Source organism: Myotis davidii, unplaced genomic scaffold, assembly GCF_000327345.1.
Source record: "Myotis davidii unplaced genomic scaffold, ASM32734v1 scaffold38, whole genome shotgun sequence".
NCBI lineage: Eukaryota > Metazoa > Chordata > Mammalia > Chiroptera > Vespertilionidae > Myotis > Myotis davidii.
The window spans coordinates 7,816,600-7,830,454 of NW_006291383.1; the positions used below are offsets into that span (position 1 = coordinate 7,816,600).

General features: G+C 45.5%; 1 protein-coding gene across 1 annotated transcript in view; it reads left to right on the plus strand.

Moving 5' to 3' along the window:
• Positions 1-13,855, plus strand: part of SNTA1 (syntrophin alpha 1) — a 31,803-nt gene that overhangs the window by 416 nt on the left and 17,532 nt on the right. Inside the window, exons 2-3 of the mRNA XM_015564512.1 lie at positions 4-11; positions 3,548-3,733. Coding sequence (XP_015419998.1) covers positions 4-11; positions 3,548-3,733 — 194 coding nt within the window. The remainder of the gene's footprint in view (positions 1-3; positions 12-3,547; positions 3,734-13,855) is intronic.

A 13,855-nucleotide genomic window follows, 5' to 3' on the forward strand; every position in this document is an offset into this window, starting at 1 on the left:
CAGCATCAAAGGTGGGCGAGGAGGCACCGAGGGCGTAGGGGTCTTGGGGTCTGGCAGCGCACCGAGGACACGGAGTTGGAGGGCTCCTGTCTGGGGATAAGAGAGTTCGAGGGGGCAGAGGGAACCGGACCACCAAGGTCGTCGGAGAGGGTTTCAAGAGTCCGGTGTCTCAGTCGAAAGGCACAGGTGTGGAGGGGGTTGGGGACGCACCAAGGACACGTGGGTGGGGAGTTGTGTGTGGAGGCGTAGAGATCTGAGAGCAGTTACCATTCAGGGGTTGCTTGGACATCAAGGACAAGATGGGCCCCAGGAAAGCAGAGGATGGAGAAAAGGGATTGGGGCCTGGGACTGGGAGGTTACTAGGGCCGGGAGCGGAAAGTCCCTGAGACACCAACAAGGTGGGAGCTGTGGGTAAGACCTGGAGTTCAAAGTATAGGGGTCAATTGGAGACACCTGCTGGGCTCACAGACAGGGGGCAGGAAAAGACACAGAAATATGAGAACCTAGTAAGGCTGTGAACCTAGGCAAAAAGGTGGGTTTGAGTTTCCTGATCTTACTGTCTCCTTGCACAGGACGGAGAGGGGTGGACATAGAGTTGTTACTCCTCTCTGGGAGCTCTCAGATCCCAATATTTACAAGTTTTTGTAAAATAATATTTTTATTGATTTCATAGAGGATAGAGAGAGAGAGAGAGAGAGAGAGAGAGAGAGAGAAACATCAATGATGAGAGAGAATCATTGATCAGCTGCCTCCTGCATGCCCCACACTGGGGAATGAGCCCACAACCCGGGCATGTGCCCTGACTGGGAATCGAACCTTGAACTGATTCATAGGTGGACGCTCAGCCACTTAGCCACACCGGCTGTGCCTGACAGCTTTTTTTAGGGTGCAACCAGACTGTTTTTGAGTCCAGGATCAACTGTGTGAACTCAAATCACTTCCCATCTTTGAACCTCAGTTTCCTCAACTATATAGTGAGGCTAATAATATAGTTGTGATGTTTCTATGAGCACAGAATCTAAAGCATTCACCCTGCCAGCACACAGTAGGTGCCTGGTTAATTATTGCTCTTAGATGAGAGGGAAAATGGAGGCCAGGAGAGATTCCCAAAGCAACGAAAAGTAGTGCTTAAAATCCCTGCACAACCCCAGCTGTTGGGTTCACAGTTCCTACCACAATTACTTTTCAGGGTCTCAGGCCAACCCTGCTATCATTCTGGAGATGCTTTGTTCCTGTGCTTCCAGACCCTTCGGCCTGGGTGAGAGGGTGGGGATGGTGGTGCTAAGTGCTACAGTACTCTAGGCTCATGTCCACTTCATCCTGGCAATAAGTGGTAAAAGGTAGGGAGCATAAATCAATATTTTGCAGGTAAGAAACTGAGATTCAGAAAAGAAACAATTTCCCCAGGATTCCACAGTCAATGAGTGGCAGAGCTGGGATTGGAACCTTAATTATCAGGCCACTAGATAGTGCCAGGGGAGCTGGTTCTTTCCCATGGAAGGGCAAATCCCCATGTAGTGAACCAAAAGGGTCTAAAAGAGGATAATGAGAATCCAGGGAGTGAGCACCCGTCTTAGCCCCAAACTCTAGCATGGGGTAAAAACAGATCAATCCAGAAATTGTACATTTAATGTGTCAAAGCAGGAAGGAACTTAGAGTTCATATAAAGTTACACTTTGTAGATAGACAGACTAGGAGAGAAGCAGGGACTTTCCAAGGTCACATAAAGTTACACCCGAGCGCCATACTTCCAGGTGGTAGTGAAGTTACTTTTAGGAGGCATCAGGGGAAGTACCAGCTCCATTTAATTCTTCATGTATGTAGATTGCACTCCTGTTGCCATGATGACCTCCCCTCTAGGGTCCAGTCCAGCCCAAGCAGCCAGGAATGATCATAGTTCCACATTGAACTGAAGTTCCCAGTTCCAGGCCAAGCAGGGCAGATATAAATAGAAACCTTTTCCTTTCCTTGGCCTCAAGCTCTGTGCAGAACAAGAAGCAAATGGTTAGGTCTGCATGGGGGTCAGGAGAGACTTCCAATTCTACAGCTGCCACACATTTGTTTTGTGATCTTGGGATAATGACCACCCCTCTCTATGCCACTAGTTCATCTTCGGTATTTCAGGGATGGCCCAGTGGTGTGATGCCTGAGTGTCCTACTTGCAGTCTGCCATAGAGCTAACAGTATTGGTTCTGAAGCTAGGAGACCTACGTTCAAATATATACTGGCTTTGCCACTTACTAACTGGACAACGGTGGGTAAGGGGCTTCTCTTCACACTTCAATTTTCCTCATAGGAAACTGAGCATGTCTGTGTGATTGGGGTGTTGTGCAGATGCAATGAAACACCATTGACGACATTTAGCTCTTTGGCACTTGGAACTAACAGTAATTATTATTACTATTTTTTTTTATTTTAAAAGGACATTCAAGAATTTAGCAACAAAGCAATTCAGTAAAATGTATTAGCTATTTACATATTTATCTAGGCTTTTGAAATCTCTAGATTTTAAGGTCTAGGTCTATATCCTGGATTGTAAAATTTGGAGCCACGGCAATAGCTAATACCATCATAATGCCAGATTAGGGGGTATCAATGAGTTTCCCTCACTGTGGGAAAATTGCTTAAAACCCAAAATATGTATTTAAGGAAAAATTACTGAAGCCCCTTGTAAATTACTCAAACACTGGTGAACACCCAAAGCATTGGACCAAAAGATCCAGTGACCAAACTATAACATTATGAATTTAGAAAATGACTTTCTCAGTGAGGAAACATTCGCAGGTCTTCACTCCTGTCCTAGTCCCAGAGCCTATAGAGGTGAACCCACTGCGGCTGGCTGGGGAGAAGAGGAAAGTTTGTTCCAGAAGGAACTGTCTAAGGCAGCGGTTCTCAACCTGTGGGTCATAACCCCTTTGGCGGTCGAACGACCCTTTCACAGGGGTCGCCTAAGACCATCCTGCATATCAGATATTTACATTATGATTCATCACAGTAGCAACATTACAGTTATGAAGTAGCAACGAAAATAATTTTATGGTTGGGTCACAACATGAGGAACTGTATTTAAAGGGCCAGATGGTTGAGAACCACTGGTCTAAGGGATCATAGGATTTCTAATCATGGAAAAGAGAAGAATAAATCACTTGTTGAAAGACTGCATATTTTTTCCAGGTCTAAAGAAAGAACAAAGCATGTATAATGGAATCCAACTCTTAGAAGACAGCAAAAAAAGGATTTTTCAAAGAATTTCTTGTACAATCTAGCTGCTCAGATTTGCATATAATCATTTCAGTCTTTATAAACAAAATGTTTTTTTAACCTTCAAAAATGACTTATTATTATTTTATTTATTTATTTTATTTAGTATTATTAATGTCCCAAACTTCTAAGATTCTTTGCTGAAGTTCTCTTTACCCTCCTATCTCCCCTTTTCCAGCCCTGGGCTGGACACTGCGGGAGGCCTTCAAAAATAATTTTGCCTCCATGTGACTCTGAAGCGTTGGAGTGTCTGCCTCAGTTTCATCCTCTTTCTGTGCCTGTGCAGGGGGCCGGGAGAACAAGATGCCTATTCTCATTTCCAAGATCTTCAAAGGCTTGGCCGCTGACCAGACAGAGGCCCTCTTTGTGGGGGATGCCATCCTGTCCGTGAACGGGGAAGACCTTTCCTCTGCCACTCATGACGAGGCGGTGCAGGTTCTGAAGAAGACAGGCAAAGAAGTGGTATTGGAGGGTAAGCACTGGGGAACCCAGGGTGTTTAGCTCGTCCCTACCTCCTGCAGGCCTCAAGCAGTGGGGTCTGGGAGGTGGGCAGGTTTGAAAACAGAAACAGAACTTGGCGATCTGCCTTGAGACTGCATGGGATGGTGGGAGAGCTGGCGCAGAGCCAGACAGACCTGGTTTTCATTTCCTCTGCCCCACTCCCTATATCTGTGGCCTTGGGTAAGTCCCTGCACTGTAGTTTCCTCATCTGTAAGTCAGGTCTGTAATTTCTGCCTTGCTGGGTTGTGTGAACAGAACCAAAGGGTCCATGGCAGGATTTGTCACTCAATGAGTGGCTCAGGGGAAGAGAGAAGGGACTGGAGATGGGACTGTTAAGACTCTTCCCTGAGGAACCAGGAGAGCTCTGAAGTTCCAGTTCTTCTAGCACTCAGGGGCCCTAAGACCCCCGACACCCATTCTCATTTGGGAGAACACTCGGCCTTTATGTGCAGAATGTCAAATGAACAAGGATCAGAGAGGAGGTGTTTTTTTGTTTTGTGGGTGGTTCCCCTCCTCTATCCCCTCACTGTGTGGTCTTGGATCAGAACTTTGCCTTCTCTAGGCCCCCGTTTCCCCATTGGTTGTTATAGGCCTCTTGCTGTGGTTGTTGCGTATCTGCCTTTTGCCATCTCTCTCAAGAGATTTCTGCTTTGCTCAGCCCTTTCCTCAAACTTCAGCCTGCAGTTTCCGGAAGTTGTGGGGGCCTGAGGAATGTGTCTGGCTCATGGCCCAGAACAGGCACAGGGCGGTGGCGGGGGCTGATAGAGAATGCCATGTTGAGCCGAGCCCCAGGCCCAGATCCTGACAGGTTGCCTTTGTTTCCCCAAATGGGTCTCTAAGAGGCCACAGAAATAAACAGGCTTTGGGTCTCTGGGTGATCTTTGGCATTCTTGTTCTCTCTCAGTTTTTGTTTTTAATATCTTTTAATTGATTTTTTTTTTTTAGAGAGAGAGAGAGAGGAAAAGAGAAAGAGGGAGAGAGAGAGAAACATTGCTGTGAGAGAGAAACATAAATCAGCTGCCTCTTGCTCTCGCCCAGACCTGGGATTGAACCTGCAACCTGGGTATGTGCCCTTACCGGAATCGAACCTGCCACCTTTTGGTGCGTTGGACGATGCGCCAGCCAACCAAGCCACATGGGCCAGGGCTCTCTCAGTTTTGTTTTACTTTTACATTTTAGGTGTATCTATTTAAATGCTACTGGTGCCGTTTTTATTTTTTGGTGCACTTTTAACATATACAGTGTATTTATTTATTTAGAGAGTAAGTTTAGTGAAGCTGGGGACAGTGAAACAAGGAAGAGCCTAGGATAGAAGAAGCAACAGGAGAGAGACCAGGTGGGGCTGCTTTGGTTCTCTAGAAACATTATGGGAAAGAAGTGAGCCAAGGCGGGGCTGCTGTCAGCTCACTGGAGAGTCAGAGAAAAGGGGGCCTTGGGGACAGGTTCTGGGGGTTACAGCCCATTGCTCCCCTGGTTGCAGGTCTGTGAGGACCCTTAGACTTTAGGAGATCCATGCCTGCGGGGGAAGAAGAGGAGGAAGGGAAAGGTGCGGGAGTGCTCCCGGGAGGGAGAGAGCGCGCCTACAGTGTATATTTTTAAAAAGCTGACGCTGCAGTGTTGGTCCCTAAAAGCATAAGTACATCAATCATATTTTAACAGCAAAGTTACATTAATGATATGGCTATAAGATACTTTTTCTCCCAGATGTCCTGTTACTTTGATATTTGTAGCCATTAATGCAATTTGAAACAGTTGAAATTTATCAAATTGTCATATTTTGGTTGACTTGAAAAGCTCTTTTAGTTTTTTCTGTTTGAAAGTCTCTAGCCTGTAGGTGGCAAAATTTCTACTTTAGACACATTTTTAATCCACATGGAGGTCCCCCTCAGCCCCTCACCTTTAGGTTGAGAATGTTTCTATTTGGGTTCTGAGTGTGGATCATTTTGAGAAGGTAGCATCTCTGAGTGTTAGATAGTTGAAGCATCTCCTGGTTTAGGAGCTAATATCCAAACCTTCCATCTAACTCATTAACTCTATTCCTTCCTCACTAAGTCAAGAAACATTTGCAGAGACCTACTGTGTACCTGGTGTGCAGAGCATTGAGTTAGAAGCTGAGCTAGACGCAGGCCTCTCTTGAAGGAGCTCACCATCTGGTAGGAGAGATAAAACATAAACACTGTCTCTTCTACACCAACTATTTAAAAATCAGTTTCTAAACTCCTGTCTGCTTTGTGGCGAATCTCTGGCTTTGGTAAGACCTTTGCGTCTCTGGGCCTCAGTTTCCATATTGGCTAAGGTTAGATTAGATCAGAGATAACCAATGGCTTTCATTATGAACGTCACCTTCTCTGGTGGTCAAGCCATACTGGCCCGGCAAGCTTGGCCTCTCTGTTGCCCAAGATAGGATTTGGCACATAGTAGGCACTTCATAAATGTTAATAACTCCCCTCCTGTTTCACTGCATTTATATAGAATTGATATTATTTCCTCCTTAAATGTTTAGTAGCATTCTCCAGGGAAGCCACCTTTATAGAAATGTTTTTAACTCTGATTTTTTTTTTAATATATTTTATTGATTTTTTACAGAGAGGAAGGGAGAGAGATAGAGAGTTAGAAACATCGATGAGAGAGAAACATCGATCAGCTGCCTCCTGCACATCTCCCACTGGGGATGTGCCCGCAACCCAGGTACATGCCCTTGACCGGAATCGAACCTGGGACCCTTCAGTCTGCAGGCTGACGCTCTATCCACTGAGCCAAACCGGTTTTGGCTTAACTCTGATTTTAATCTTGTTAATAGGGTAAGTTAGAGGATCTATTTTTTTCCTTGAATGAACGTTGGTAGTTTTTGTCTTTCAAGGAATTTGTCCTTTACATCCAAGGTGTCAGACTTATTGACATAAAGTCATTGATTATTTCTGCCTTTTAGATGAGAGCCCTCTTTTGCTTTCTCTTTTTCTCCCTTCCCTTTATGCTGCTCTACTCAGTGGTTTTGAGGGCACTTCTCAGTCTTATGGGGGAGAGAGCTGAGCAAATCTACCAGGTCACCAACATGTCACACATGCTGAGATAGGGTCTCCCCAGGGATTGGAGGAGGACGTGGTTTCTTCTCTCTGGGTTGTCAGGAAAGGCTTCCTGGAGAAGGGGATGCTGCCACTTTATGAACAATAAGCAGAGGTGAGTACAGGGTGGAGGAAGGCCTTCCAGGCAGGGGAACTGTGTGAGCAAAACCATAGAGGGGTAAAGTGACTTGACTTTAATAATTCAGCTTATCTGAGCCTATGGTGTGAGGAAGGAAGTGAAAAAAAGAGGAGGCTAACCGGATTGACAGATTCTGCAGAGCCAGACAAAAGGAGCTGGACTGTCTCTGGAGAGAAAGGAGGAGCCATTACAAGGTGTTCGGCAGGGCTCACATGGTCAGCTCTGAGCTTTCGCAGCATCACTCTGGTTTGGAGGGAGGCACAAATAGATGCTCAGTGGCAACGTGGAGGCGAGGCCATGAACAGGAGGAAGAGGGTGGTGTTTGGATTTAAGCAGACTTGCGTAAGAAGAGTTTGGAGGCTGTGGCCTTCTTTGTTAATTTTTCCCTGGCTTTTTCTTAGTGGAAGTCTCTTTTGAGTTGCTTTCCTGGCCCAGCAAACTTACAGAAGGAGGTCATTTCAACCAAGGCAGTAAAGGGGTGGGAGTGGGCACTGGGGTCAAGAATCTTTGAGTGGCATGGATGACCTGAGAAGCTTGGAGGAGGTGAGGGAGCTAAGATGCTGGGTGTGGCTGGTCCTGGAGATTTGGAGGAGTCCATGTGGAAAAGGTAAGAACTGGGCAGTGGCCTGAGTCTGGAGCCAGTGCTCTTGAGAGCCTCTCTGGGCCTAGGTTCTCTGCTAGAACCCAGTCACTGGTCACATTGTTCAGAACTTCCCTGCCCCCATCTCACTCATAAGCTATCTCCAAGCGGCCATGGAAAGGGAGAGGGAGAGAGAGATAGAAACATCAATGATGAGAGAGAATCATTGATCTGCTGCCTCCTACATGCCCACAGTGGGGATCAAGCCTGCAACCTGGTCATGTGCCCTGACCGGGAATTGAACCTTGACTTTCTGGTTCATAGGTTGATGCTCAACCACTGAGCCACACCGGCCGGGTAGTGGCCTATCCTTTGGATGAGAACTTGGCAGGGCGGCTGGGCATCTTTCCTGAGGCCTGGGTCTTGGTAGGTACAGAGCGTCCTGAGAATGTCCTAGAAGGACAGATGTCACTGACAAACTCTGGGTGCCAGCCAGAGCCCTACTTCTTTGGCCTAAGTCAGGGGCTCATCTGAGCATCAGCAACCCTAGTCTGCCTTCTGTACCTTTTCCTCTGCGAGGTCAGGGGTTTACACAAATGTCTTGAGCCTGCTCTCAGTCACAGGGGTGTGTTGGTGACCAGTCTGGGCCCAAGCTGGCAGCCAACATACCTTTGCCTGCTACTTAGAGAGGCCCATTGTGTGCACAGACCTGGAGTCAGGGCCAGCCTGGGCCCTTGGAGACCAAGCCTGTGGGAAAAGGGGAATAGCCAATGCCTCCCCTCCCTCCACCTCCAGTGTGGCTGGCAAGACAGAGTCAACAGTGAGCCTGTGATGCATTAAAATATAATACTAAAGGACAGTGCAAATAATGAAGTCAATTTCGGTACTTTGTACAAAGGGAAAGTACATTCCACATAAATATCAGGCTTTTAAAAGATACAGGAATAGCCCTAGCCAGTTCAGCTCAGTGGATAGAGCGTTGGCCTGTGGACTGAAGGGTCCCGGGTTCAATTCTGGTCAAGGGTACATGCCCGGGTTGCGGTCTCCATCCCCAGTAGGGGGCATGCAGGAGGCAACCAATCAATGATTTGTTCTCATCAGTGATGTTTCTATCTCTCCCTCTCCCTTCCTCTCTGAAATCAATAAAAATATATTTTTAAAAAAGAATCATTTAAAAACAAATTAAAGACACAGGAATAGAGTAACATGTATATAAAAGGCACATGCCGTAATAGGAATTTCTATCATCCCTGTTAGAGGCAAAGTCACCAAAGTTTGTTGAGAATAAATAACTTCCTTCAAGTCATCCAACCAGTAAATTGGCAGACTCAGAATTGAAACCAAGGTCAGTTTGGTTGCAGAGGCCACCACTGCCTCAGCCTTGAATAATACCTACCTTGTATAGTTATTTGCAAGATTAAAAAATAATAGATGTAAAGTGTGTGTAACATGCTGAGGCCAGTGCCCAGGGTATATACTTATTCATTTTATTTGCTGTTTATAAGGATGAGGCAATGCGCATGAAGTGCATAGCACGATGTCTTCCACGTGGTAAGCATTCAATAAAAGTCAGCCTTTATTATCATCACATCAGCATCAGCGGATTATTGTTTTCTCCAGTAAACTCCGAGGCCTTTGAGGGCAGGAATCATGTGTAGTTTGTCTCAGAGCCCCCGGCCTGGCACTGGGCCCAGCACACATTAGATCTTGGTGAGTGTTTGGGGAATGATCACTAGGGTATATCTCTGACCTTTTCTACTTTATCTTTAACCTTGTCGATTGCAGTTTACTTTCCTAAATGTTTAAGGTAAGGCTCAAGACTCAACCTGGGTTTGACTGACTCCTGAGAATTTCTTTTCTTTCCTTTCCATTGAATTTATTGGGGTGACCCTGGTTAACTGAGAATTTCTGTGATGAGTTCTTCTAACTCCACGTCTAGGCCCCTGCCAACTTCTCCCCTGGGAGATGGACACGCCAGGTGTCCTGACTGAATTTGGCTCAGTGCATCACCACCATCAAAAGTGGGATGTTATTAATGGTTGCAGCTAATTTGAGGTCACCCTAGTTGGCTTAACCAAGTGATGCCATGCTCCTGAGGTGCCTGTGGGACTCTTGTCCTGGGAACAGAGTCGAGAATGTAGCTCCTATTCAGTCCTCCCATGGCTACAAAGACCTGTTGTTCTAATCATTGTTTTCAAGGGAACATTATTTGGCTACACACACACCACACACACCATAAACCATACCACACCCACATAATTTTAGGCCATGTGACTCCCCACAGACAAAATTTGGCTTAATGCAGCCCTGGCCTGTTCTCTGGATCTTGATTAAAATTCTTTGTGGGGCTCTGGAGGGGGGTTCTGGCTTCGATTAGCTGTGTGAGTCTGGCTGCTGATGGTGGTAGAGGAAATAATAATGATAATGATGTAGTGTCTGCTGTTCATGGGATACCCATAGCAGCAGTTCTCAACCTGTGGGTCGCGACCCCTTTGGGGGTTGAACGACCCTTTCACGGGGGTAGCCTAAATACATCCCGCATGTCAGATATTTACATTACAATTCATAACAGTAGCAAAATTACAGTTATGAAGTAGCAACGAAAATAATTTTATGGTTGGGGGGGTCACACAACATGAGGAACTGTATTAAAGGGTCGTGGCATTAGGAAGGTTGAGAACCACTGACCTATAGTGTGCTAGACACTGTGCTAAGTGTCTTCCATATGTTATCTCTGTGAATTAGGTACATTATTTATCCCATTGTGCAGGTGAGAACAATGGAACTCAGAGAAGTGAAGCTACTTGCCCAAGGTCACACAGTAGCAGAGATAGAATTTGAGCTCAGATCTGTCAGATGCAAGAACCCATGTTCTTAAATATTTATACAGCACTGCAAAATCATTAACCCCTGAGAGACTCAGTTTATTCAATTTGTTCAACTGTTAAATAAGGACATAGATCCATTTCTTGAAATGGTACGATTAGATGAAGATGTGTTTGTGAGAGTTAAGGTTGGTGCTTGATATATAGTAGGTGCTCAATAAGTACTTCTTTTTAAGATCCTAGAACTCTTTGCTTCTGGAAGGGTTGATGAGGGTCTCATCCCCAAATCCTGGCTTAGATTATTTTGAATGTGGTGTTATATACATATTTTTGTTTTTTGGGTTTTTTTGTTAATCCTCACTTGAGGATATTTTCCCATTGATTTTTAGAGTGGAAAGGAAGGGGAGAGACACAGAGAGAGAAACATCAATGTGAGAGAGCCACATTGATTGGTTGCCTCTCATGCGTACCTGACCAGGGCCTGGGATCCAGACCACAACCGAGCTATGTGCCCTTTACCAGAATCGAACCCGGGATCCTTCAGTCCACCGGCTGACGCACTATCCACTGAGCCAAACCATCTAGGGCTATACATATATTTTAAAAAGTAGATTTTCAAAAAATATAGAAAGTAATATATGCCTATTGAAAACCCAGGAGAGTGAGTGTAAAGCAATTGTCTTTTCATAGAGATAATCACTGTTGATATTTTCACATTCTTCCAGAAAATTTCCACATTTGTTTTTATCATTTAACAAGTTGAGGACATATTTCCAACTCAGTACATATAACTCTGTTTCATTCTTTTTTTTGTTAGTTTGTTTTTAAGAAGTTCTAGGAAACTAGAATTTCAGTGTTTCGTACTTGTATTTTTTCAAATATGTTTTTATTGATTTCAGAGAGGAAGGGAGAGGGAGAGAGAGATGGGAACATCAGTGATGAGAGAGAATCATTAATCGGCTGCCTCTTGCACACCTTCTACTGGGGATTGAGCCCGAAACGTGGGCATGTGCCCTTGACCGGAATTGAACCTGGGACCCTTCAGTTAGCCGTTTGGTCGATTTGCATATTAGGGCTAACCAGCTAGGGCTCTGTTTCATTCTTTATAATGATTGCACAATATCATCCTATATAATAAAACGCTAATATGCAAATCGACCAAACGGCAGAACGACCGGCAGACAATAGGTCCCTATGATGCACACTGCCCCCTGAGAAGGAGGCAACCAGGGGCGGTGATCGGGGGGCTGGGCTGGTCAGCGAGCACCTTACCTGTTGCCTCCTGCAAATCAGTAGTTGGACATCCCCCGAGGGCACAGGTGGGGCTGAGGGACGCCCCCCTCCCCCCAGCCACCCCTGCTCCCCCGCATGAATTTTGTGCACTGGGCCTCTCGTATTATTGATATTTGTACATTGATTTAACCAATATTTACTGAGTCCGGTCTGTGTTCCATGACTAGATGTAGGCACTGGTGATATAGCCAAGAATAAAACTGAATTAGGAGCCCTGGCTGGAGCTCAGTTGGTTGGGCATCGTTCTGTGCACCGATAAGTTGTCAATTTGATTCCTGGTCAGGGCACATGACTGGGCTGTGGGCTTGGTGCAAGAGGCCTATCGATGTTTTCCTTTCACATTGATGTTTCTCTCCCTCTCCCTTCCTCTCTTTCTAAAACTAAATTAAAAAATATAAAGTTTAAAAAAAAAGACTGAGTCAGGAAGCTCATATCTTATATTTAGCAGCCTCTACCCATGGACATTCAAGTTGTCACTAGTCTCTTGGACCAAAGACAATGGTGCTGTGACCCCTCTGTGCACTTATGAGCATTTATCTGAAGCAGGGCTCCTGCAAAGGATATTATTAGATCAAAGCTTTCACATGCCTTTAGGATCTTTGTAGACGGTGCCCCTTATGCTGCATAAGGGTGTGGTGAGGTGAGATTCTTTTGCTCAGAGTGTGGCAACCTAGGCTCTGTTGTTCAATCCTGCTTCAGGGCCTGCCAGGGGCTGGGGACTATTTATAGTCCAGCCTTGCTAGACCAGCAGGACTTTAAAGGTCAGCCCTTCCAGAGCCTGTTGGAATCTCATGTCCACTCCATACCATCCTGGGTGGGAATGTGGGCAGCCCTGACTTGAATCTTTATAGTGCCTTACTCAGAGAGCTGGTGTATCAAGTGCCCATTATTTAGGCAGAGAAACTCAGGCTCAGAGAGACCTTGAGACTTGCCAAGACCAGAGAGCAAGTGACAGGGCCTGGATTAAAATCTTTGTCTGTCTGCCGAAACCGGTATGGCTCAGTGGATAGAGCATCGGCTTGTGGACTGAAAGGTCCCAGGTTCGATTCCGGTCAAGGGCATGTACCTGGGTTGCGGGCACATCCCCAGTGGGAGAAGTGCAGGAGGCAGCTGATCGATGTCTCTCTCATCGATGTTTCTAGCTCTCTATCTCTCTCGCTTCCTCTCTGTAAAAAATCAATAAAATATATTTAAAAAAAAAATAAAATCTTTGTCTGTCTGTAACCACATTGTGTGCTCATCCCCTTATACTGTTACACTAAGAACAGCAGCAGAAAGAATAACTGTATTACTTATTGAAGATCTATTCCATGCCAGGCAGGGCGAAGTGCCTTTCAGGTGTTGAATATCAATATGCTTGAAGTAGATATATTTTGCTCCCATTATAAAGATGAGAAAACAGAGGCTTACAAAAGTCAAGTCAGCGGTCCAAGGTCACAGAGCAAGGAAGTAAAACCCAAGCCTATATCACTCCAGAGCCCAATCTGATGTCTCTTCAGGCTGAGAAGCCCCAAGCCTGTCAATATTCATTCATTTAACAAATTTCTTGTTTACTGATTACTTGGTATATGTTGGTACTACTCTAGATGCTGGGGATATCCTAGTGAACAAGAAAACAGGTCTCTGCCCTCACAGGGCTGATATTTTGGTTGGAGGAGAAAGGCCATTAACTAGTGAACAAATGGACAGATCATGTAATTTCAGGCGGGGGCTAGTAAGTGATCACCTACTGAACAGATAAGGAACAGCTTGAGCTTAGAGAACAGGCTTCAGCCAAGACTCAATGCCAAGATGTTCAGTCCCAAACATTTACTGAGCACTGGGATAAATACTGGGGATACTGTATTGAGCCCAAACAGATGCATCCCCTATCTCTTCTCAGCCTTTTGGCTAAGATCAAATGCAGATGTATTTCCTTTTCTTTGCTCCCTGGGCCAGGCAAATGGTCCTGCCTTATCTGTTCCTTGTGTTTTTCTTTCTTTCTTTCTTTTTAAATATATATATTAAATATATTTTATTGATTTTTTACAGAGAGGAAGGGAGAGGGATAGAGAGTTAGAAACATCGATCAGCTGCCTCCTGCACACCCCCTACTGGGAATGTGCCCGCAACCAAGGTACATGCCCTTGACCGGAATCGAACCTGGGACTCTTCAGTCCAAAGGCCGACGCTCGATCCACTGAGCCAAACCAGC